The sequence below is a fragment of the Neoarthrinium moseri genome, assembly GCF_022829205.1.
Source record: "Neoarthrinium moseri strain CBS 164.80 chromosome Unknown scaffold27_Wmoseri_CBS_16480, whole genome shotgun sequence".
Taxonomy (NCBI): Eukaryota; Fungi; Ascomycota; class Sordariomycetes; order Amphisphaeriales; family Apiosporaceae; genus Neoarthrinium; species Neoarthrinium moseri.
The window spans coordinates 174,828-199,170 of NW_026055141.1; the positions used below are offsets into that span (position 1 = coordinate 174,828).

A 24,343-nucleotide genomic window follows, 5' to 3' on the forward strand; every position below is an offset into this window, starting at 1 on the left:
TCGAGCAATGCCATGCAGTGTTGAGAGCATACATTACCAAAAATGTTCGATTTTCCTGGAAAATACTAGACTAATAGATATATATCGCCTTGCAAAACCCTCAAACTTTCTTGCTGCAAGAGTGCCTCGGGGCAACCAACCCAAACGCCATTGAGGAAACCATAACCGTGACTTAGCGAATGCTGGGGTATTTTAATCGTTCTAACTCATCACACTTTCGACGCTTGTGTCATATGGACTTGCCATATCTCCTTAGCTGGTCAGCGGGCCATACGGCCATATCACTCGTCGCCGATCACTGCATCCAAGCTTCCCAGCATCGTCTTCACCGAGATAGTCGAGCCGCCGCCGCTCCTACCCTTGTAAGCCGTCAGCGTGCTCCCGGGCCAGCCGCCACTTGACTTCGTGACCCTCACGTCCTTGCCCTTGACCGCGAGTCTTCCGCTCGTGGTTTCGCCTCGTAGGTCTCCGACCCATGACTGAGGATATCTCAAGCCCACATTGGCGCTCGTAGACTTGTGCACAGCCTGCAGACAGTTGAACTCTCTGGGTGCGGCAGCATCTTTTGCGTTGAACCAAGTTGGCTCGAGGATGCGAACCGCGGTCGTACCACTGGTGGTTACAGTCTCAAGTTGCGCCGGGCTTGTGGGAGAAAGCTTGGAAGCATCGAGGATGGGAAGTAGGTCGACCGCAATGTCGCTCGCCGTGCTCTTCAACTCGACTCCCCCACCGAAAGCAAGAGCACAGTGAATCCCTCCTGACGTTGACTTGACATCAACGAGATATTCACGAATGGGCATCTGATCCTGTACATGGATTGGCTCTGTAGCATGGATAGACCCCGAGATGGAGCTCATGGACAAAACGGCTGGTTTGGGATTTGACTCCAGTACTGGTTCGGGCGTGATGCTAACTTTGATGCTTCCAGCAGTCGAGTGGAGGCCAAGCATATCATAAAGGGGCCAGTTCCCATAAATGTTCCCCGACGTTGTAGAGACCTCAAGAACACGGGAGTCCAGGGTATATGTTTCCTTGGCTGGGACGAACGTGAAATCGGGGGTGTTATCAAAAGATAACCCTTTTTTTTCGTAAGAGCGCGGTGTTGCGGCAGCCGAGACGACATCTCCCACGACTGATGAGAGCTTTGCAAAATCATCCACATGAATGGACAAGTCATCGAGAGTCAAAACATCAAGGTGGAGGGCCGCGATGGAGAGCTCTCGGAGCTCGGCATTCTTTGGGACCCAAACAGTAGCGCGCATCTCAATGCATGGTGGGTTGTCGGCATTTTCGGACTCGAACTTCTTCGGGACGCTGATCCTCATCTTCTGGTCCTCCTCCGACATGTATACTTCTAGCCTCAGGGCTTCGTCATTGGTGACAGTTTCCAAAACAACTCGAGGATAGCCGCCCTCGTCAAGCTGGCGTATGTTGACTTGACCGCCAACTCTCACAGGCATGTTTCCACCATGACCATGTTGTTCTTGGATGAAACTCAGAAATTTGCCTTTGCTAAAGTCAACGGCCACTGTGATTGGAAAATGTCAGTAATGTTGTTGCAGACGTACAACATGACTCTAGCCCATGACAAGCTTCTCGTTATACTAGTCCCACGGATAGTGAGGGGGTCGACTAATATAGTTCTGCCCAAGAAACAACGCCATGAAATAGTATATGTATAGGTAACTTACAAATCTGGTCAGGGAACCGAAATTCGGCATTTTTACAATATGTGGGCTCCAACGGTTGTTTGCCAGGTGACCCTGGCTGCGCCGGCTCTTCAGGTGTCTTTGGAGGTTGCGTAACCCCGTCAGGAGGCAAGGTTGGCCTAATGGTAGTTTTCTGCATGATCATGTTAGTAATCAAGGATGTATGTATGTCTAGAGCCAGCCAGCTTACATCGCCTCCCTTGAAAGCTTTATATCCACTCGTCAAGAACCCGAGAGTGATTGCAAGTAAAACAACTGCCAGCAAGCCAACTCGCCAATTCAGCCACGGCGGGAGCCTCCTTCTGATCCGCTTACTCCATCGGGGTGAGTGCAATGATTCATCGTCTGGTGGACCCATACTCTCGGGGTCCCGGTCCAGTAAACGCTCATTTTCGACACCCATGTTGGGAGAGAATGTATTGTAGCTCCTGGTCTCGTCACTCGGAGCGGTCGGAGAAAGAGGTGTTGTCTGAGAAGGCGTATATGCTGGAGGGGCCTCTGAATATAGTGAGGGAGTACGCTCTCTGGAGGGGTGTGTTCGTAACGGCTGCCGTGATGTTGATGGAGCTTGTGACGATGGCGCATACGATGTGGGTGGCGTGTGCGATGTACGTGTCGAGTAAGACCGCGTGGACGGCGCAGAGGTGCTAGGTCCCAGGACGGAAGGGTTTCTGGAAGGGTTTCTAGAAGGATAGACGGCTTGGGGTTGTGAATGCCCAGGACTATTTAAGAATTCGTCCTCTTTTGCCTCCAAAGCTTTTCTTTCAGCGGGCGTCTCTGAATCCCGGACTGTGGGGTCAGGGACTACCACGTTTGGGACGTTGGGTACCACATTGGATGACGAGTTCGCGAAGTTGCCGTCAGAGGGCGAGAGCTGATCCCCAGGCTCGTCGTCCGACTCGGCCTCGAGGGAGTACATGTTGTCAGAGTAAGGCATGCTTTGGCGGTTGAAACGGCCTTGGCGGGGCTGCTGAAACTATTGCCAAGAGTGCTCGGTAGTTACTCGAAACAGATTGCCCGTCCTACCGCAAGCGACTTGGGATTCTAGATCGCCAATGGCATGCAGCACCAAATTGGCATAGGATAGAAAGGAAGCCTAGGGCGCGTATGTGCAGTCGTCAACTCTCACGATGACTGTGTATCTGGGATGGGAAGGAAAGTGAGCCAGGCGAGCTGACGGTGGTGGGGACCGAATTTGCCTGATCACATAACCGAATTCCAGCGGCCAGGATACTCGTCGGCTGCATCTCCGATTGATCCAGTCTCCGTTAGAACCAAGGCCTGGCGTAAGCCCTGCAGGTGTGATTGCGTAGACCTCTAGGCAGTCACTATGCTCTGTTTGCGGTGACTTAGACTGCACACGAGAGGCTGGCTGTTAGCGAAGTACTGAGCGGGGTCGCTGGCTCAGTTCAAGCCTTGCCCAGAGTCCTAGAGAGCCTCCAAGACGTTGGGCTAGTTGCCAAATAGGCAGCTCATTATCAACGTGGGCATTGGATTGGCCGAGTTGACCCGCGATTACGGGGGAACTTACGGAGTATACTATACCGAATTCGTGAACCATGTTTCCCCACTACTCCGCTGCGCCGTCTGAACTGATCGCTCTGTGTTCCTCAATGCTTGCCTATGCTTGATTGTAAGCTTGATAGGACGACACGAGAGACATCCCGGACGTGACTTGTACGATTAGACGAACGGCGACTATTCGTGCATAGTTCCAACCCAAGGGTATGGGCACTCAACCCCTCAGATTACTTGCATATGCAGCTTGCGTATCGGTGACGTTTGCAACAACGTACAAGGAGTGCCAAGCTTTGGCTGTCTTACTCACGCTCAAGGTCATTTTGCGGCGAATAGGCCGATGTACTTCGTAAAGAGCTGCCTAGTCGTCGAACATATTTATATCTACTCTGTCGAAATTTTTTGGTTGAATTGCAAAGCGAAGGTAGAGATAACCGTTCCTTGACCATGTATCACTTGCGTCTTCGCGAAGGGTTGCCTATCACTACCAGATATATGCTGTCATCAGATACTACAATAAACAAACAGCCCATCTCTGTACATGTAAATCATTGCATGGCTTGACACAGTACTGTTCACTCAACTTGAAAGAAGCTTGGGAGTCTCACCAGGCTAAGCCCCAAGTGTCTAGCTAGTACTGCACTTTACCTGGTCACCCTCACACGTCAAGGTCGAGTCCTTCCGATCAGCTCACAATTCAATCATGGTCATACACTGTCTCGCATGGATGGTCTGCCAAGTTCCAGACTGTTGGTAAAGTACCCACGTGCGCAAGGTCTGTCTGCCGGTCTGTTCCGGGTCATATCGTCGGTCACTTATTGCGTGATACACCGCGAAGCACGTTTAATATTACCTTTCCGACAACGATATCGCAATGATCATGTATCTTTTCCATATGGTACTCATACAATATTCACATTGTGTACAGATTTCATGTCCATCTGGGATATGGAGGTATGAGAAGGCTCAATGACCTGCAATAGACTGATGAAACATCGCTATGGACTAAGTGTAGTCTACTATAAAACTCGTCCCAGTGTAAACCTATCGAGAGAACCACAGTCCTTGGCGATCCAGAACATCTTCCACTCCAAACAAGAAAAGCCTGCAGATCATTCGCTACTCCATGCGAGAGCACCAGTCCCGATGCCCTGGGGCACCACTTGACTTTCACCGAGCTGGTCTATCAGGTCGTCGTCCATTATCACGGGCTTGTGGTGTCGAAGAGGGTGCTTCTTCCAATAGCACCGCAAGCATTTCATTCGATAGATCGAATGGGCGCGTCATATTGTCTGCTTCTGTAATTCCACTCTGTTCGTTGGTCTCACGCCCGTGGTGCTCCTCGTAGCCTTGACCAGTACCCTCGCCGCCACGGTTGACATGTACGACCTGTCTTGGCCTATTTCGGACACGGCGAAGCATAGGTTCAAAGGACCCGCCATTTGTCAATGCCTCATTCATTCGAGGAACCCATAAACCTGGCGCCGGTATAGATGTTCGTGGTCGCCGTATGTCTTCGTCGGTTTGTTGGATGGCGGTACTTGATTGCAAATTACCCCCACGAAATGGGCCTTGGACCTGGGCCGTGTGTTGTGGTCGTACAACAACTTGAACTGCCCCAATCCGCTGGCGGAGTCGATTGGCACTGAGTTGATCCTACCCAGACTCAGTCAAGTTGTCAGGGCTCCCAAAAACGACCGTACACGGCCCTGGAGGCAGCTGCCTGAGTCTCCTCAAAATACTCCATCTAAGTGTCCGCATGTACTGGGCGATCCAATGGGCAGTCATTAGACAGAAAGTACAGTCGAAGTGGCTTGACTGCCTCGGGTCGCTTGGGCCAAGGCATGTTACCCTGCCGGAAGCAATGTAAGTATTGCATCGCTCACAGACCGTGTAGGCCATGACAACTTGACGTGGAGTTTGATATCTTCCCCTTGGGTTGGGCCCTGGGTATCTACACAATTTCCTCTGCTCTACTCCACCCGGACGCAGATGGGTGAACTCTGCGACAGCCCTGTAAGTAGAGAAGAACGAGCAGTGAAACGACGAAGCAGAAGAGATCGACAGGAGTCATTGGTGGTTGCAGGACAATAAACGGACGAGAGTGCGAAGGTTGTCCAGAAAGTTAAGCTGCGGCGAGGGACGAAGATCGAAGACTATTTGCAAACCCTGCGGCAAGCAAGGAAGCAAGGAAGCAGTGGAAATGTGTGAAGAAGCCTGAAGATAAGGAGCTTTGGTTGTGCTAAGAGAAATAGCACATGAAAATGCGAGAAATGGTATTGCGCGAGCGAAAGCCACTGCTGTTGACCATGCTTCGAATCACTAGCCTTCCCATTGTGGTTTCCACAGCTGCCGATGTATTGTGTCAATGGATGCCGAAGGAAGCCATGATGGAGGCCTATATCCTATTTGATCATGCAGTATTGCAGAAGGCGCAACTACTCTAGTCCCACCATCTAACGCTAAAACGACAATTTGTATTTGAGACACCTTCTCATACCACAGGTGGCAGATGACAGCGTCGGATGATTCATTGATGCGCTTTTCGATTCAGTGCAGCGTTATCTCAAGATTGCTAGATTCTCACATGGGGGCCCGGCCTGTCACGTTCCCTTTCGACCGTTCACCGTTGAGTATGCATATTGAATACATTGAAGGTTAGAGCCAGAGGCCGCATGCGACATTTAGAGCTCGGAGATGATTCCATTAAAAAAAAAATCTGGTTCAGAGACTACACATATTAAATCCATCCCAGCCTTAAGTCAGGCGCTAGAACTTGTCCATTCTTGACCAAACCTTTTTAACAAAAGGAGTGAAGGCAGGTCACGGCTCGGTGAGTTCTGTTGCTTTATACGAGACTTAAACTTAATCATTGATATTGAGATTGCATGTTGAAAAGAGAATGTTGTATGAAATTTGATTGAAACCGTCGGAAAATTGAAGGGACTCTTATTCTGGTAGAAGCTGCCCAGGTGGGTATGCATTCACCTTGCAATGGTCAGCTTTTATCCACACAACTAAGCCTCCGATAATCACCACTTGGTGAATGAATTTGTTCATACTACTTGCTTCAGATTCTCTCTCACCACACGGCCCCTCGAACTGTGTCATTCTTTTACCGCTCGAGGGAGCCGCGTTTGTCCTCTTACTAGTCTGAAACTGGTACCTCGCTCTCGCCCAAGCAAACGCCAGGTGCTTCGCACCCAAACATCGTGACCATGTGCAATAACATATACACTCACTTCGAGGAGTGCAACCACCGGTATTTTCAGAACACTTCCCATTGTCACGTCGCCCGCCGCTGCAAGCCTGCCGACGACATGTTGCTCGAAAGCCCAGTGTTCCTGCCGCAATTGCCCAAGATACCACCTGGCTTGCTGGATTGCAAACAGAGGACTCTAATAGCGCCGAAGAAGGGTCGATGCCCCAACTGCGAAAAGGCAGAAGTCCGACAAAGAGCAGAGGCGAGAAAGAAGGCACACGATGCGCGGGACCAGCGGAGCGACATAGAAAGCAGTGGCGCTTTGGTGAGCAAAATCGATCACAAGGACCAAAGCCCATCAGGTGAGATTAGAATATCCTGGCATATGCAAGAGACATGCTAACTATTCGAGAACTAGGTGAAGGACCGTGTGGCACGATTCGCGAGGAAACGCCTAGTCCTGATGTTGACGCCCTCAAGGCTGTTCAGAAGAGCCTCAACCGCTTGTCCATGCAACAAAGGCTGACACCTGAAAGATGACATAAGGTGCTGGACATAATAAACGAATCTAAGTCTTCGTGGAAGAGCGTAGAGGATATCTCCATAAGGGTATTGGGCACTCCGCTTGATAGCACAGCATGGTAGCTGAGATATCGGCATTGCACCATTCCATTAACAACAAAAAATTAAGTAAACTCACAGCCAATACTCTTGATAGACGGACCAGACTAGCTTTCGAGACTGACGTATACAACATCTATTCGTTGGTATCTATGGAGCTACCGAATGAAGCTTTCACCCACCAGCTGCCTGATGACCTTCACCGAGGTGACCCTGTCGTTCATGAAGGAGTCTCTCCCGTCTCTTCGAGTTGATACAGAGCTTGCGTATATTGCGACTGCGATGTGTGATACTGGAGGCTCGAAGTGGAGCGAAAGAGCCGCCGTCGAAACTGCCCATCGTCCGCAGTGTGTCCCGGTCTGCCTTCTTGAACCGAACTTCATGTTGCAACAACTTCTCTAATCCAGGCAGTTGGAAATCCAATGTCGGAAGAGCTAGTAGCCTCATCTTTGAGCGGTCAATAGGTGGCAGTATGGGCTTGCCGATTATTCTCTGACTTGCGTTTATCGCTAAATCGTTTCGAGGCTCTGGATGCTTGGGATGAGAAACTACATTGTCGAAGTCTACAGGCTCTTCCGCATAGATGGCGGGCAGTGTATATCTGGTTTTCCCAGGGGCGTATTGCTTAAGCACCGCGGCCAAACGAGCACGATCCTGCGGAGGTAGTGCGGTCCGGAAGTCCTTGCTGTGTTCGACTAGGAAGGGCATCACAACTAGACGGGAAGGTAGACGATGCGTGAGCCGAATCCAGAAGCGACCGTCCCAAAAATGCCAAGGTAGCCAAACTGACCATCTCGATCTCGGTTTACGAGGTCTGCGCCTTCTCTCCAATCCGGGTGACCATGCTGAAATGCGCCACTGAGGGAGTGGCTCGGTCGCAACGTATGGATGGCGCGATACGTACCATATCTGGGGATGCAATAGTGCGGAGGAAGCGACCGACGGCGGCGATGATTCAATAGGCATAAAGTGCAAGCCAGCGACGTTGAAGGCTTTAGGCGGTGCCGCCCTCGACGCATCTGGCAGGCTCTCAAGAGATGGGAAGAGTCTCGAGACCACATTCTGCAAGTTCGTGACAGAGGGGGCTTGATATTCTGGGCTAACAAGAGCGATGACCCGCTGGAGGGCTAGTGCTGCAATTATTCGCTTCTGGGAGAGCCGGTGTTGGTGGTACTCGTTCGAGGACGAAGCTCCTTTGGAGCCATGAACCTGCAAGTTCGGGAATTGAACCACCATCGTGCCCACATGCGGCTCGAAGTCATGGAGCACTGTCCTTTGGAGTAGTCTACGCGCCTCGGCATCCTGGGCTCGAGCTCGATGCTGACAAGACTTGGAGAGCGCCAGAACAGCCGGTTTCTGGAGAGCGCGAGGAAGTTCGCAAGATTTGTACATATGACGAATCGCATTTCGCGTAGTCAGTGTCGGATCCGTGTTAGTATGGTCCTCAAACCAGGGAACATTATTTTCCACGCAGGTCGCAACGAGTCTATCCTTGCCAAACTCCAGAAACGGTCGATGTATACTGACACCTCCGTTTTCAATGGGCATAGATCCGAGCTGCGGTGACCAGTTGAACCTGATGGGTGTTTTCCCCAGTGAATCGTCGGCCCCAGTAGTATCAAATACTCCAAGATTGGCGAGCTGATCCTCTGCTTGCTGGTCTTCGTGCATCAGTTCATTGATGCGGAACTTGAGCTCTTGCTTCAAACTCTTGCGCTCCTTCTTGGAGAGCTTGGTGTTGTAGAATGGGTGCTTTCGGGTCTGGTCGTCGACCCAGCCACTACCATAAACTCCAAAAAGGCCTTCACACTCAGGTATATCAGATGCCTCCCGCATGCCAATCAGAGCACGATTACGATGGCCGTTGATCAGGCGCATGAGAACTGTTTCGTATTGATCATCCTGGTGGTGGGCCAACAGCAGCGTGGCCATCTTGCGGAAGGCGACAAAATGGCCAAGCTTCCGATATCGAGCCCTTCGTGCGGCGCTCTCGATGTTCGATAGGTTTTTGACATCGACGTTCTCACCAAGTTCCTTCTTCCAGTTGATTGGTAAGAGATCACTGGGGATACCCATCTCATGAAGGGCCTTCATGACACTGTGTGCCTCCTCGGTCGAGCCTTCGCGGAGGCGATGGTCGACAACGAAGGCCCGGAACCCAGCGCATGGATGATCAGTGATCATAATATCAGGATCCAGCTTGCGGATTTGAGAGCAAAGATAGGCCAGTGCCATGGAATCCACACCACCGCTTATTGCAAGGCCTAACATCCAGCAAGGTTAGCTGTTATACTGACGCGGCGACAAGTCAGGCTGAACGCGTACCAACGGGCCTGTGCATAGAACCCCTGGCCTCGGGGAATCGGGGCTTGCATGTCGCGAGGATGGCATCGCGAAACTCATGCACCGAGATTGGCCGGGCACTCCTGTGCAAGACTTGCTGAATCGCGTGCATTCCATGCCCCGGGTCCTTGTGCTTCCTTGGGGCTATTGTTAATCGTGAACCTCGACTTCGGAGCTCTGTTGGAGCTTTGGCCAGTTAAAATAATATCCATGGAGCCGATGCGACGAGAAGGCTGCCAAGACATACTAACCCCATTGGGTAGTTCCTGGGTAGACGCACCAACGCCAGGAGCAGTACTCCGTACTGCTTGCCCAATCCTCTCACGAACGCTGCCTTTTTCCTCGCTGCCTTATTTGCAATAATGACCGGTTTACGAGACCCGCCTCTGTAATTGCCACTTCAGCATACGGCCGTGGGAAGAGTCACGGATTATGACAACATGGAAGCATCAGCCTGGCGAGCACCAATCGTAGAAACTACACTGTGCACAGCGTTGCAGTCAAAAACCTTACCATTCACCATCCAGGTACACAAACGTACTTAGTTACCAATGGTGTTCAAGATCCTATTCTGGAATATGACGCAGATTTACAGCCACGCCGTTGCACGCAGCTGAATAGTGACTTGGTCTTTCGAGAACACAGTGCCAAGCTCATCGAGATGGTGCATTGACATGATGGTGCTCTATCACCACCTTGGGTTCCAACCCCTTGGATTTTCTTGCCACTCTGCTATCTTGTACTTGGACTCTTTCCGATTGGCCGTCTTATAAGACGATGCAGCGGAAGCCAGATTCTGTAGTGATGCGTGATGGCCAGCGAGGATGGACAACTACCCGTAGTCAAAATGAATTCAAGATCCAAAAAGGAGCGAGAACGTTTCTTAACATTCATTTTATGTAATGTGACCGTCAATTCATGGCTGGATGTAGTGCCCGCTGTGTATATACTGGGAAGACACCGCACTTCACCCTGCTCGCACCTTCATCCATAGGCCACATGCCCGTCAACCCTGATCATCATTCGGACCCATACTGAAGCTCTAGACGTGGATAGAATCCGAAGTGCAGTTCAATATCGAGAACCCGGACACGCGAGTGAACTGAAACAGGCAATCGAAATCTCTGGTGCTGTCAGGAATACACCTGCCCTTCCTGTTGTCGTTCGTGTCGTAGATGCCGTAATCACGGTCTCTGTACATAGCTGCGCAGGTCAGAAATGCTATGCTAATCCAAAAAATGCTCTGACAGATGACAAGCTCCCAGAGGCCTGTGAAGTGGACGTACTGTGATGTCCGAGGTTCTCGTCGTTGGTGTTCCACTCGACGATGTCGGTAATGCCACCGTAAAGCTCGTATCGAACTCCCCACTTGTCACCGCTGACATCGGATCGGTCTGCATAGAGCTTGGCATCGTGTAGCTCAGCAGTGCACTGCGGTGCCTCCGAGATAAACTTGAAGCCCAGCTCGGAGAATGAGCCGTGGTAAAGTACCATCCAGAAGTTGTGCGCGATGGCGGGAGCCACAAGGGATGTGACAAGGAGGGAAAGGATGACGAGCTTCATCTTGTCGGCTTGATGCAGATGGCTTTGGTGGTTCTTTGAGGATGTATGGCGACCAGAAGAATGATGATATTGGGTTTGATGCAATGAGTAGAGAGTGTGGTCACGGATTTATGTAGAGTTGGCTCCGAGGGGGGGACCGATATTGTGTCGCAGTGAATTGATTCATTGAATTTGCGCGGCACAGTGAACACATGCAGAAAATTCAAGTGTTTGTCCCATGGATTCACTGCTTTAAAGTGAACATTACACTGTTGGGAAGGAGCACCTGATCGGTTGTCCATACTTAGTTAGGTACACACGGCCTTGCCAAGATAGTTTCAAGCAACGCTCGATGTCTTCCTCCATGTACGCTTCGACGCTCTTACCTTTCAGTTACATAGACACGGCGCTGTCTACTCAAGTTAAATACTTACAGCAAGTTGCAGTGATGGTCAGCAAGAACCCAAGCCATCTATCTACGAATATCCATGGTCGACATCAAGACATGACCAAGAGCCGGACATCGTAGATGCGATGTGTTAATGCATAGAATAATAAGCGCTTCAAATATTTCTGACATATCCTTGCCTAATTCATGACCTGTTTGCATGTGGTGTACCATTCTCCTACCTACAAGGTACATTGCCCATTTGAGAATGTCTGAAAACCCTCTGAGGGTGAGGGCCAGCTCTGGTTCTCGGGGGCTTGAGACCACTCTAAACAAGCCACGATTCCGAAAGGGACTATTTGAATTAATGTGGGATTGGAATTCCCCCCCAAGGTCTGCCGGACTGGGGAGTCTGTCGCTGAGCATTCGTAATTGCTGCGTAGTGGCTTCGACCAGAGCTGTCGCCCCGGACTTCATAACGTTAGTTCGGCACCTGCTGGTAATGAGTCTTTGTTACCGAGTATTTCAGACTTGAATAGGAAGCTGAAGTCTGATGAACACAGTACCACGCCCTTCTCAGGTCTTCTCAGGTTTTATTCGTACTCCAAGCGAAGTGACTTGAGTGTCGGGTAACTGCTACAAGATGATATGATGGTTGCTTCTGGATACGTATAATGACTCGAACGGAAGTATAGATGAAGACCAGATTTCTACGCATCCACGCGCCTAGATGCAAATACCTATTATCGTCAAGTTGTTTGTTAATGTTGGATGTGTAATATCCCCAGAGTTCGTAACCGCACCTAAGCTCTACAATTGGACTAATCATCGCACAACGAATAAGTGAACCATTCACCAACGCTGAACGTGAATTGGTATTGTCAGAGCATCGGTCAAAAATGAAGACCGCGTTAAGAGGAAAATTCCCCAATTGCGACTGTTGGACCAAAACCTGTCCTTGCACGCTGGAGTCTCAGTGGTGGATTCCGACGGGGTCGTTGCCACCAAAGAATCACCCGACGGATATTTTCATACTACTTGAGCACCGAAACTAGCTGCCACCATACTACGTGATCGGGGCAAAATTCGCCCTGTGTTTCTGAACCATCAACAACTCCCGTTTACATTCATAAGAACAGAATCGACGTCTAAGGAACATGTGAGTGTGCTTGTCTGAATTACTTGCCACCCGGATTACATCGCGCTGGATAATTGAAATTCTTACAATCAGAGCGAGTGCATAGAGCTGTGACAGAACAGGCGTAGCAATCACCTGGCATGCGTTACGACCTCGTCCTTCCATATGGTCCATCTGCATTCGATTCCCGTAAACATGACAGCGGATGCTTTGTGAAAGTCAGGCATAATCTAGGCCCGTAAATCGTCAACTCATTCGACTCACTATCGATAACTACAACATCCTACAACCGCGGCCGACTTAGCAGTCCTTACGTCCAAGCCCCATCTACAGTATAGACGCTTCCACTGACAAAGGTACTCTCCGGTCCTAGCAGGAAAGCAATGACATTGGCTGTCTCTTCTGCTGTACCTTGCCTCTGAAACGCAGTGGGCTCTTCAAATGGGGCGTCGCTTGGTCGCCCTCGTGCATCCCAGTTCTTTTGCATGAGTGGTGTATATATCGCCCCTTTTGACATTGCAGATTAGTAAACCTGTATAAAACAAGCTTGCTAGGGGTACATTGCGTGCCTGGGCCACTTGCATCGCGCGCCGCCTTCAAGCCAAAACTCGTGTGCTGCTAGTTTGGCCAGGGAAACAGACGTAGAGAACGACGTTGAATTGTACTTACCCGGTGCCACGCTGTTAACGCGGATCTCTCGTGCACCAACTTCCTGCGCGGCTGCTCGAGTGAGCCCTATAACGCCGTGCTTGCTCGCATCATAGGCGCTGTGCTTTCCGAATCCTGAGGGCCAGCAGTTAGCCGGCTTGGTCTGTATTGTAGGCGAATCATGTGATACCTTTTATGCCGTGGATGGATGAGATGTTGACAAGCGAACCGCCGTCGACCATCTTGCGCAGCTGAGCGCGCATGCAATACATCGTCCCCGTCAGGTTGACGGCTATGATCTTGTCCCACTCGCTATCGTCGAGCTCGGCCACGGTCGCAATGCCATGAAATTTTCCAATGATGCCTGCCACGTTCGCGGATCCGTCTAGTCTTGAGTACTTCTCGATGACGGCATCTATCCACGAGTCCACCTCGGCTCTGCGCGACACATCGACCTTGGTGATCATGAACGGGACTTTCAGAGGGGCGAAGTATGCCTCCGCGGTCTTCATGGCTTCCGGATCAACGTCTGCTATACATACTGCCGCACCCCGTTTGGACAAGATCTTGGCTGTCGCGAGGCCGATTCCGCTGGCGCCGCCAGTGATGGTGAAGACCTTGCCCTCGAGGGGCAGCCCGGAGTTAGATGAGGATGACATAGCGCCCAAGTTCGACCGCCAAAGTAAATGTGATAGACTGAAGGCGATCAGATGGCAGGTGCGGTTGTCGCCACGAGACTATATGTATAGTATGAGGTTTTTGAACCCCTTCCTAGCGACTCCACTGCTGTCAGATGGGGCCATCAGATCTGGGAGATCCAGTATAACTATCGTGAATTCCGCGCTCAGATACTCCACAGTCCGAGGTTGACGCCGAAACCCTTGCCTCCTTTCGGTCTTAGTCCAGCCAGTGATGGATTGGGGTCAGGGGTGCGGAGAAGCTGCACCTGCTATAGGTGGGGATATTTGGAGCCTCCTCTATTCCTAAATATCCGTCGGCAGGTCACCCTGAAGCACGGCTAAGAGTCTGCAATGAGTCGGTACCAATGTATCCACACTGACAAGAATTCACACACGTCCTTGAAGTGCTGGGCATGAGCTTAGATACTGGAATGAGAACACGCAGAGATATTGGTGAAACTGAAATTTTGAACTTCAGTTCAATCAATGTAAACTCCGGTGGATGGGAACAAAGGGTACCACTTAGCGTCTGCCAAGGTACTCCAATGAAAACTTAATTACTGCCAGTGACCACGGCTTTCTCGGACGGTCCAGCCGATCTACCAGTGAAACTATACAGTAATGGTGAAAATATCGCCCGCGGCAGTCTCTACACCATCCCCTACAGTGCCGTTAATCTTGAACTCTACACCATCCGCAACTCTGACCTTCAGAGCGTTACCGAGCCGGGACTCGATATTCGCAGAGACTAATTGCCCGTCGCTCCAGCTAGCAGAGACTTCGAACCCTCCACGGGCCACCAAGCCCTTGAAAGACCCAGACGGGATCTTGTCTGGCAGAGCGGGTAGCAAATGCACCACACCAGCGTGACTTTGAAGTAGCGACTCGGTGACTGCCGCCACGATTCCAAAGTTGCTGTCGATCTGGAAGGTAGGCGACCCATCAATGCTGTGGAACATGTTTTGCAACGGGTGATTCTGCAGTAAGATCTGCGTGTGGTTGAAGAACTGGTTGCCATCGAGCAGTCGAGCGAAGCAGGCTGCCGTCCAAGTGCGCGACCAGCCTGTCCCGGCACCGCCGTGATCGAGGCGCCGCTGTAAGGAGACCCGAGCCGCGTCGGCGAGTGTCTGGTTGATGAGCGGGGTAAAGCGACTGTTGGGGAACAGGTCCCAGAGGTGGGAAATATGGCGTTGTTCTGGCGACGCCTCCTCGTAGTCGATTCGCCATTCTTGGATCTGGCCGAACTGCCCGATCTGCGCAGGTCGTAGCTGATCCCTGAGGGACTGCACGTTGGACAGGACTTCATCACCGGTCGTGGAAATTTGCAAAACCGAGGCAATCTCTAGTACGTTCGTGAAAAACTCGTAGAGCAGTGAGTTGTCTAAAGTCGGTGAGATGTCGATAGACTCATTTTTCCTTGCAACGGCCATATCATCGGGAACGACAAAGTTGTTCTCTGGTGAGATAGATGGCCCGCTGGAAGTATAGCCCTCAAACTTGAACAGGTAGCAATTGTAGAAAGTAGCAGCGTCGTAGAATAAGGACCACGACTTTTCCAGGAAAGACCGATCCCCGGTGAAGCGGTAATGTTCCATCATATGGGACAAAAGCCAGAGATTCGCCATTGGCCACATGGTATACTCGGTGCCATTATCGTGGGGTGCTGAATCTCCCCATAGGTCAAGGTTGTGATGTGACATATAGCCCGGACAGCCATACATACGCTTCGCGACGTCTTTGCCTCTCTGGTGGCTGCGTTCCATAAGGTCCCAAAGAGGTCGGAGCGTTTCCACGAGGTTGGTCGACTCGGCAAGCCAATAGTTCATTTCGGTGTTGATGTTGACAGTGTATTTGCCTCCCCTGCGAAGGTGAGAAGTCAGTCAAGCCGCGCGAACGGCCGTCGGGTGAAAGCTTCGGGTACATACTTACCATGGTGGTGTATAGTTATCATTCCAAATACCTTGTAAGTTTGCAGGCACGCCGAGACCTACGCCTCCAGTGTCTCGGGACGATGAGACCAGCAGGTGACGGCCGAAGTTGTACGTGAGTGTCACGAATTCCACGTCGTTGTCCGGTTCTTCCTTGAATTTTTCAATCCTCTCGTTTGTCGGAAGGAGGCCAACATCGCCACTTGATCCAATGTCGAGCACCACTCGACCAACAAGAGAACTGTGGTCACTGATGGCCTCAGTCCGCAGGGTCTCATATCCATCAGAAGCTGCTGCTTCCAATTTGCTCGTGACACTGGATTTGTACAGGTCCTCGCTGTCCCATTGGAATTCCGACTCGGCATCATAGAAGAGGTCCACGGTAGTTGCGCCGGTCACAACTAGACTTGTACCGTTGCTTGTAATATCTTGAGGATGAAACATTGTCAGTACTTTCTTTTCTTGAAGCCTTCAGGCTGACATATGCCTACCTCCGTCTGCAATCACACGTACAGCCGATGAGAAAGCAATAGAACCGGCCTCGGATCCACCAATGTCCATTGTCACTGTGTTGTTCTCGAGTGAAGCTCCCTGCCATATAATGCCTTTGGAACGGGACAGGCTGACAGTTACGTTGAGGCTGCCTGCCTCACTGGCATTCAATCTCACGGCAAGTACACCCTCGGGAAACTTGGCTGTGATCTCACGACTGTAGAAAATTAGTTTAGCAAGTTACGAAATTGGGGAATCTCTTGGAACGAACTTATAAGTGACACCATTGTAGTCGTAAGTGACACCCGCATTTCCGTCGAGTGTATCCAGCCAGCGCTCATAGTTTTGCCAGTCTGCATCAGAATGACCAAAGTCGAGCACGAGGTCGTTAGTGACGCCAAACATTCGACTTGTTGTAGGGTTTGCTGCCATGTTTGCGAGCACGAGTTGTCCAGCCTCAGTCAAATTGCCATTCATGAGCAGACCACGGATGCGAGGGACTGCTTCCAAGGAGGCATCATTGATGCGATCTTCGAAGAGCCCACTCCAGACAGAGTTCTCATTCAGAATGATCTTCTCAGTGGCCGACCCTAACACGAGAGCTCCTATACGCCCATTCCCAAGGGCAAGCCCCTGGCTGAACCCATCGCCGGGGGTGTTATACCACAGATGCCGAGCGGCAGAGTATTTGCCGGTTTGGCCATCCACGAAGGTGGATAGCCCGATCACGAATAGGAGTTTCTGTGAGAAGCGCATTGGATTGACTCTGAGAGTACATAAGAAGGAGGCTACCAAACGTGACCCGACCACAGTTCACGGAACTAGGAGGGAAGACGGGATCCATGACCTTGATATAACTTTCTTCTCCAAAACGTTGCTACATCCCGGACGGGGCTCCAAGCATGCAGTGAATGTCAGTCGGCATTGGTGCATGTGGGCCCTCACTACAACATATCGCAGTGACATGTTACGTTCTTATACGCGTCGGATACGCCAGAGTGCTTTGAGCATGGCGGCTCAGTTGACAGTCAACCTTGGTATAGCTCAGATGTTCCCAACATCAAATCCTTGGACGTCATTGGTGTATGCCATCATAGTGAATCAAGATCATGGACTGGTATGTATAGAGATGGTCCGTCGTATATTTCACAATGCGGGGGAGCTTGACAGGATCAGCATGGACGTGCATACACTATGAGGAGAACCGATTTCCGCGAATCATAGATGCCTGATTTACCCCGCGAATTGTTGGAAGAATGATGGCAGACGTCAGGTATTTACCATGGCAATACGGGACGCCAGTGATGCCCCCCTGCGCTACTTCAAGTAAACCGAGAGACGTGGTTGGTGCGGATCGCCGTGGATTACCTGCACTATTGTTGCAACTCAGGGATGATGTCGAAACTCCACTGAACGAGTGACTTGGGCCGGCCCCAGTCAGGCCAGTCATTGAAACCATGAGAGCGGTTTGTACATGTAATGGAGACACCAGATTGGGCAGCCGATGGGCTGGGTTGAAGAGGAATGGATTCCCAGATGAAGTTAATTATCCGGCATCGCTTCCCTGCCTAGTCTGAGAATAGGTAAATCCTCCTGAAATGGAGGCTGTGACGATCTCCATCTGAGTCGCCGACTCTATCATGGAGAATATGCTTCTCTCATCGTGTGGTTAGAGGCTTCTAACTTAGGAGGAAGTTCCGGCCTCATGTAGTTGTGCCTTTGCGGCGTCTCTTTAATCAATCCTCCCAGGTGCTGTCTTGCGTTAGTGTTCCTCTAGCCGCTTTAGGCAACTTGAGCTCCAAAATTCTTAGCTCCACCAACGAGCTTGGAAAAGGGTCCATCACCAACAGACACAAGTTGAAGTCACTACCCACGCCGATGCCGGCAAACCTCCAGTAAAGCAAAGGGCTGGAGCCTCGAAGCTCACAAGTCAACCGCCCTAATCTAGGAAACCGCCTCCGTCAAACATGTCGACTTCACCTCTACAACCGCCATTCGCGACGGCCTTGGTGGCAGGCGGACTCGCCGGCACGACCGTCGATCTGTCGCTGTTCCCGCTCGACACGCTCAAAACCCGACTCCAATCCGAGGCAGGCTTCTTTGCCTCCGGCGGCTTCCGAGGCATCTACCGTGGCGTGGGCTCCGCGGTTGTGGGCTCGGCACCAGGTGCCGCCTTCTTCTTCTGCACGTACGAGGGCGTCAAGAGTTTCCTGGCCGCGCGACGGCAGGAGGGGCAGCTGCTCGTGGCAGGCGAGGACCTAGTACACGGCCAAAATGCCCGCAGCAGCTGGAAGGAGGCTCGCGACCACATGGCGGCGGCCAGTCTGGGCGAGGTGGCCGCCTGCGCCGTCCGAGTCCCGACCGAGGTCGTCAAGCAGCGCGCGCAGGCAGGGCTGCACGGCGGATCGAGTGCGGCGGCCCTGGGGGCGATACTGGGGCAGTACAAGAACGTCGGGTTCGGCGGGGTTTGGAGGGAGCTGTATAGAGGGTGGGGGATCACGGTCATGCGCGAGGTGCCCTTCACAGTCATCCAGTTTCCGCTCTGGGAAGCGCTGAAGGCATGGGGAAGGAGGCGGAACGGGACCGGCTCGGAGGTCAGCGCAGCAGAGAGCGCCCTGTACGGGAGCATATCGGGTGCCGTTGCCGCTGGCATCACGACCCCCTTGGATGTGTTGAAGACGAGGATCATGTTGTCGAAGGAGAGGGAAAGGGTGCTGCCTCTCCTGCGGAACATCTTGAAGACACATGGCGTCGGTGCCTTTTTCGCCGGCATAGGACCAAGAGTCGGATGGATCAGTGCTGGCGGCGCTATCTTTCTGGGAAGTTACCAGTGGGCGGTCAACGCCCTGCAGCTCAAGGCGCTGTGAGGTGGCTCTTCCCGTGATGAGATGGAAGGCCGACAGGGCTTTCTGTCTTATTATACATTGTACAATATGCATAGAACGGCAGAGGCTAGAAGGGTCCCTCAGCGGAACATGTACAATCAATTCATAGAGCATCATACCCTCTCTCCAGCATACCCCCACTCAAGCCCTTGATGATGCGGGATATGACTATCGAGTAAGGATCACTGACCCCCATGTTAATTATCACCCATGAACTACCATGGTTCATTGCCGTTTCTGACTCGGGCTTGGATGCGGCCCTGGTTTCTGTCAATGTTGTCGGCCTAGGTAGCAGATGCCGTAAGGGTTGGCACATTTTCGCAAGATGGTCTCGCGGAGTCGAAGACGACCATGCGAGCCACGGCTTCTGAAAATGATGAAAGTATACTCCTTGTTCGTGTCGCCAGCAATGATCAACGGGCATGAATTCCATCCGTGCACTATGGTGTAGTGGAGGGCTGGTGATATGCAGGTGCAACCGAACCCCGACCTTTCGAGGCCAACGGCTTGGACCCGGTCAACCCATGGACGGGGGATGATGGGATGGCGGGGAAAAGCTATACCCGCATGGGACAGTTAGCGGCGCCGAGCAGCTGGGATCAGCAGGGCAGGGGAGCCCAGGCCCCCCCAGGCCCCGTCTTTTGCAGGGCAGTGGTTGGCCTCCCACGGGTTCCCGCTGAGCATGGCCCTGGCGCATGGGCGTCATTAGGCCCTACAGCGGCAGTAGCGCCGAATGTTTGGAAGCTTCCGCCCGCAGGAGAGACGGTGCAGGATGGCAGGATGGGGGATGGGGGGATGGCGTGGATGGCAGGATCCATGTGGGTGACGGGGCCAGCCAAACTCCAGCCAGACTCCCAGACTCCAGGACTCCAGGCCAGACGGTACTGGACCACCGACCCGAACCCGAGTTCCTGGCCAACCACCGGGCCATCCTCCCCCTACCTTCACCTCGATACTGGTCCCCGGGTCCCTCCCCCTCGGTACCGCACGTCGCATGCCCAATATCGCAGCGAGAGCTCCAGTTTCAGAATAAGCAACTTCGCATGAGTGCCCGCCCGCTCTCTCGATCGATATGGCCAAGAAGGCGCGTCAGAGGATAAGCTACGGTTCGTCTCGCCTCGTCCCATCCCGTCTGTTCTCTCCAGCTTGGACCCCTAAGCCTGCCGTCGATGTGCTCGAAACCCCGCATCCGAGTCGTCGCGTGGCCTGACAGCCCTCCCGAGACATTTCGTTCCGACTATTGTAACCTAGATGTACATTGTGCGAATCGCTATATCTAACATGTGCCCGATGCAATATAGTCTGCGAGCTCGATCACAGCTCCTCCGGCGGCCACAGACTCGGCGTTAACGGCTTGGCGGTCGATCCGAACAATGCTGTGCTGTAAGCTCCCAACACACCCCTCCCACGGCCTCTGCCACGTCCACCAGTGCCTAACACCGCCGCCACAGCTACTCTGGAGGCCGGGATGGAGTCGTCTGCGCCTGGGACCTAGACGTGGCCGGCGCATCCGGTCCGCAGGCCAAATCGACGACCAAGTTCCGAGCCTCGACCCAGGCGCATACCCATTGGGTGAACGACATTGTCCTCGCCGCCAACAACTCAGCCCTCGTTTCCGCTTCCTCCGACCTCACCGTCAAGATATGGCGACCGTTGGCGGGCGACACCGAGGCCCACACCCTCGGCGAACACGCTGATTATGTCAAGTGCGTTGCTACTCCGACGGGTGGCGACTGGGTGGCTTCCGGCGGCCTCGACCGCAAGATTTCCTTGTGGGACCTGAACGGCAAAGGCAAATCGCTCGAGATCGATGTCAGCGGCGAGGAGATCACGGAGAAGGGGTCCGTCTACGCCTTGAGTGTCGGCCGCAGCATCCTAGCTAGCGGCGGTCCCGAGTCTGTCGTTCGCCTCTGGGATCCCAAGTCGGGCAAGCGAATCACCAAGTTCGTCGGTCACACTGACAACGTGCGCTCGATTCTCGTTAACGAGGCCGGGGATACCGTCATGACGGCGAGCTCGGACCAGACAGTCAAAGTCTGGAGCGTCACCGCAGGCCGATGCATGTACACGCTTACCATGCACAATGACAGCGTGTGGTCACTGTTCTCGGACCATCCCGACCTGGGCGTCTTCTACAGCAGCGACCGGTCAGGGTGGGTTGTCAAGACTGATGTCAGGGGCGCCGTGGACATGGACGAAGGCCTGTCTGTCGCTGTAGCCCAGGAGCACAACGGTGTTAGCAAGATCGTTGCGTCCAAGGACTACATATGGACGGCCAGTGCCAGCTCGTCAATCAACAGGTGGAGGAATGTCGATACCGGCTCAGATGCCCTGCTACCAGAGGCCTTCAGACGTGCTCGGGCGAGTAGCATTTCCTCCAAAACGCACCAATCTCCGCCGCCGACTACCAACAAAACTGGGAGGAAGGAGATACCAGCCAAGTCGATCCTGCGCATGTCAAACACGGCGTCATTCCCACCACACCTCGCCAGCCCGTCTGAGTCCAATTTGGCAGCAGCCGCTACACACGGTCGCAAGGGGTCCGACGTGATAATTAACCCCGATGCACTTACCATTGAACCTATGGACCACCTGCCTGAGGAAACAATCGAAGGCCAGAACGGTCTAGTAAAACACAAACTACTGAACGACAGAAGGCGAGTCTTGACTCTGGATACAGCCGGAGACGTCCTATTATGGGATCTAATCAAGGTAAGTCTATGGATTTGTGCAATTCAAGCCAGTATAAAACACCTGCTTATGAGCAGCTAGTGCGAGGTTATACAAAGGTTTGGCAAGGGGCATCTCGAAGATGTGGAGCCCGAAGTCAACACCCTCGAGGCTGTGGCACCATGGTGCTCAATTGACACAAGTTCCGGCAATTTGACCGTTGTGCTGGAGCCGTTTAACTGCTTTGATGCGGAAATGTACGCTGACGAGCTCACGTTGGAAGAGCCCGTCGATTTCCGTGAAGACCAGAGGAGTAAGTCGCTAAACTTCCTTGTAACAGGCTTGTAGCTAATGTCTTTCCAGTAAACCTTGGTCGATGGGTACTCCGCTATTTGTTTGCGAGGCTTATTGACGTAGAGATCAAGAAAGACGAGGTTCACCGCCAGAAATTAAACGAAAGCGTACAGCTCCGCCAGGCTGCGGCACAGGCCAATCCTCCAATGTCGATACCCATTCCTCCCATACCAGGTTTGGAGGAGAATGGATCAGCCGCTGTTACACCTAGGGCAAACGGAGCTCATGTACCTGCAACTCCAGGTCTGGGGATAGGGGTTGCCACGCCAGGTCTCGGCAGCCACTTACAACCTGTATCCGAGAACTCAGCAAATAGCCCTCTCGACAAGCGGTCCTCGCAAACCAGCCGCCCATCCGAAGATTACTTCGGCAGTGGCATCAGTGCTGCGGATGCGCCAGCAAAAGCCGCCACGACACCAGCGCCAGCGGAAAAAGAACCCGAGACACCAAAGTCACCCACCGACGCTAAAGAGAAAGATACCGGCAAGTCTCCCACTGCCTTTGGAAAGAAGTTTCGGATGGGCATGTCGTTTGGCACCAAGAAATTGGGCCGGTCGGCCTCCTCCACACAGCCTGAGAAGCCGGTTGTGGTAGAAGAGAAAAAAGACGAGGAAAACAAGTCCGAGTCTTCATCAAACCACGAAAAGGAAGTAGATGATAGCTTCTACGGAGTGATCCAGAAGATTCACAACGAATATGAGAAGCAGCTGCAAGACAACCCGGAGCAGCTGGTGGAAACACAGATCAACCCAAGCTTACCTATTGACACCCCGGTTCTGAAGCTACCTTCAGGGACAAGAGTCATCATCCAAGAAGAAACGTCTGGTGGCAGTGCCAATCTATATCGAGGTACTGTTGAGACAGTTGGTATACATGCGGACATTATTGAGCAGAAAGCACCCATGTGGCTGGGCGAGGTTCTGTTATTGGTAAGACACCTCCTCATCTGTTGTAATTCTGTCCAATACTAACAACAGCAGAACAACATACCGCCGAAAGATCCAGTCAAGGTCTCCTTCGTTCTTCATCCTTGGAAAGACACACTACCTAGTATCGCGACTGCAGACGGCAACAATCGCTTGAATGCAAATAGGATGCTTCGAGTCAAGAAGATATTGGCGTACGTGGCTGAGCGGATAGACCCCCCTCCCGAGGAGCCTGAGGAAAACGCATTGAAACCAGAGGAGTATTTGGAGCTTTACTGTAATGACCAGGTTAGACACCAGTCCTGACTTTCTTTCCCCATTGCATGCTAACACGTCATTAGCTGCTGCCAAACACAATGAGCCTTGCAACTCTGCGGGCACATGTGTGGAAGGGAGGTAACGACGTCGTATTGTACTACAAAGCAAACGGTCGAAAAGAGATACCTAAAGAGCTACCGAAGGTCATCGAACAGCCCGCAGTCCCTGACACCGAAGCTGCACCTGCTGCTTTACCAACAACAGCCGTTGCTGGGTAATGTGTCATGACTTACTGTTCTGCGGAGATGACAATGCTTTTTGGATTGGTAGTTTGCGTTTCAGGGTCTAAAAATGTCAGGCGTAATTCAGGCACTCGCGGCTAGATTCATGTGCTGCTCACGGAACCGCATGTTTTGAAGCATCGCGCATGAAAGGCTGCATATCTGACAGCATATTTCTCAACTTCCTAAATACCCCTACCCAGGAGCAGTGAGCTCTCATGTGGTCATGGTTCTTTCCCATGCAAATTTTGAATACCGGGACGTTTGAGCAAATCTCCCAGTTATGAACGGATCACATTTCGCAATCGTTGAATTGCATGCTAATTGAGGATTTTATGAATGGAAATTACTTTTCCCCAACATGACGCGTAAGTTCGTGGTTGGGATCAGGGATGACACCAGATTGCATTTCTGTCCCAGTCCATTAGGCTGCCAATGGCACATGGAGATGTGAGATTCAATTGCACATGACGAGCTTGTCGAAAACTTCAGGTGAACGTGGCAGCGATCTGACTTCTCTTGACAAGCATAGTTTTGTGGGCATGTCACCATACAGAACCAGCGCCTCGTGCCCAGCGTGCTTCCTGATTTTCTTAACCATAGTCCTGCTGCAAAAACCTGCCCGGCTGACTATAGCGTTGCCGTGAAAGTTGGGCCTAGTATAGAGAAAATCTGGATTTAGATTCGTGTCTCATGTATACCCCGCTCAGTAGCGCAACGATAATTTTGGACTCATACCAGGTTGCTCCTTGAATTAAGC

The 24,343-nt window shown here is 52.1% G+C and overlaps 8 protein-coding genes across 8 annotated transcripts; 3 read left to right on the forward strand and 5 right to left on the reverse strand.

Moving 5' to 3' along the window:
• Window positions 1-281: 281 nt before the first annotated feature.
• Window positions 282-2,628, reverse strand: JN550_007212 (uncharacterized protein; the record flags this gene model as incomplete). The annotated part of the gene is made up of 3 exons (XM_049319038.1): window positions 282-1,528; window positions 1,692-1,842; window positions 1,900-2,628. 3 exons carry the CDS (start codon window positions 2,626-2,628, stop codon window positions 282-284), a joined length of 2,127 nt encoding a protein of 708 aa, XP_049170786.1.
• Window positions 2,629-6,445: 3,817 nt separating this feature from the next.
• Window positions 6,446-6,969, forward strand: JN550_007213 (uncharacterized protein; the record flags this gene model as incomplete). The annotated part of the gene is made up of 2 exons (XM_049319039.1): window positions 6,446-6,791; window positions 6,848-6,969. 2 exons carry the CDS (start codon window positions 6,446-6,448, stop codon window positions 6,967-6,969), a joined length of 468 nt encoding a protein of 155 aa, XP_049170787.1.
• Window positions 6,970-7,224: 255 nt separating this feature from the next.
• On the reverse strand, window positions 7,225-9,505 carry JN550_007214 (uncharacterized protein; the record flags this gene model as incomplete). The annotated part of the gene is made up of 2 exons (XM_049319040.1): window positions 7,225-9,314; window positions 9,376-9,505. The coding sequence occupies 2 exons, from the start codon at window positions 9,503-9,505 to the stop codon at window positions 7,225-7,227; spliced, it is 2,220 nt and encodes a 739-aa protein (XP_049170788.1).
• Window positions 9,506-10,435: 930 nt separating this feature from the next.
• Window positions 10,436-10,956, reverse strand: JN550_007215 (uncharacterized protein; the record flags this gene model as incomplete). The annotated part of the gene is made up of 2 exons (XM_049319041.1): window positions 10,436-10,596; window positions 10,680-10,956. 2 exons carry the CDS (start codon window positions 10,954-10,956, stop codon window positions 10,436-10,438), a joined length of 438 nt encoding a protein of 145 aa, XP_049170789.1.
• Window positions 10,957-12,771: 1,815 nt separating this feature from the next.
• JN550_007216 (uncharacterized protein) lies at window positions 12,772-13,768 on the reverse strand (the record flags this gene model as incomplete). Its single annotated transcript, XM_049319042.1, has 3 exons — window positions 12,772-12,968; window positions 13,131-13,244; window positions 13,300-13,768. 3 exons carry the CDS (start codon window positions 13,766-13,768, stop codon window positions 12,772-12,774), a joined length of 780 nt encoding a protein of 259 aa, XP_049170790.1.
• Window positions 13,769-14,400: 632 nt separating this feature from the next.
• Window positions 14,401-16,965, reverse strand: JN550_007217 (uncharacterized protein; the record flags this gene model as incomplete). The annotated part of the gene is made up of 4 exons (XM_049319043.1): window positions 14,401-15,649; window positions 15,719-16,145; window positions 16,209-16,426; window positions 16,481-16,965. The coding sequence occupies 4 exons, from the start codon at window positions 16,963-16,965 to the stop codon at window positions 14,401-14,403; spliced, it is 2,379 nt and encodes a 792-aa protein (XP_049170791.1).
• Window positions 16,966-18,176: 1,211 nt separating this feature from the next.
• On the forward strand, window positions 18,177-19,076 carry JN550_007218 (uncharacterized protein; the record flags this gene model as incomplete). Its single annotated transcript, XM_049319044.1, has 1 exon — window positions 18,177-19,076. One exon carries the CDS (start codon window positions 18,177-18,179, stop codon window positions 19,074-19,076), a length of 900 nt encoding a protein of 299 aa, XP_049170792.1.
• Window positions 19,077-20,166: 1,090 nt separating this feature from the next.
• JN550_007219 (uncharacterized protein) lies at window positions 20,167-23,580 on the forward strand (the record flags this gene model as incomplete). The annotated part of the gene is made up of 7 exons (XM_049319045.1): window positions 20,167-20,200; window positions 20,396-20,477; window positions 20,546-21,806; window positions 21,867-22,077; window positions 22,128-23,047; window positions 23,099-23,332; window positions 23,386-23,580. The coding sequence occupies 7 exons, from the start codon at window positions 20,167-20,169 to the stop codon at window positions 23,578-23,580; spliced, it is 2,937 nt and encodes a 978-aa protein (XP_049170793.1).
• Between the last annotated feature and the right edge of the window lie 763 nt (window positions 23,581-24,343).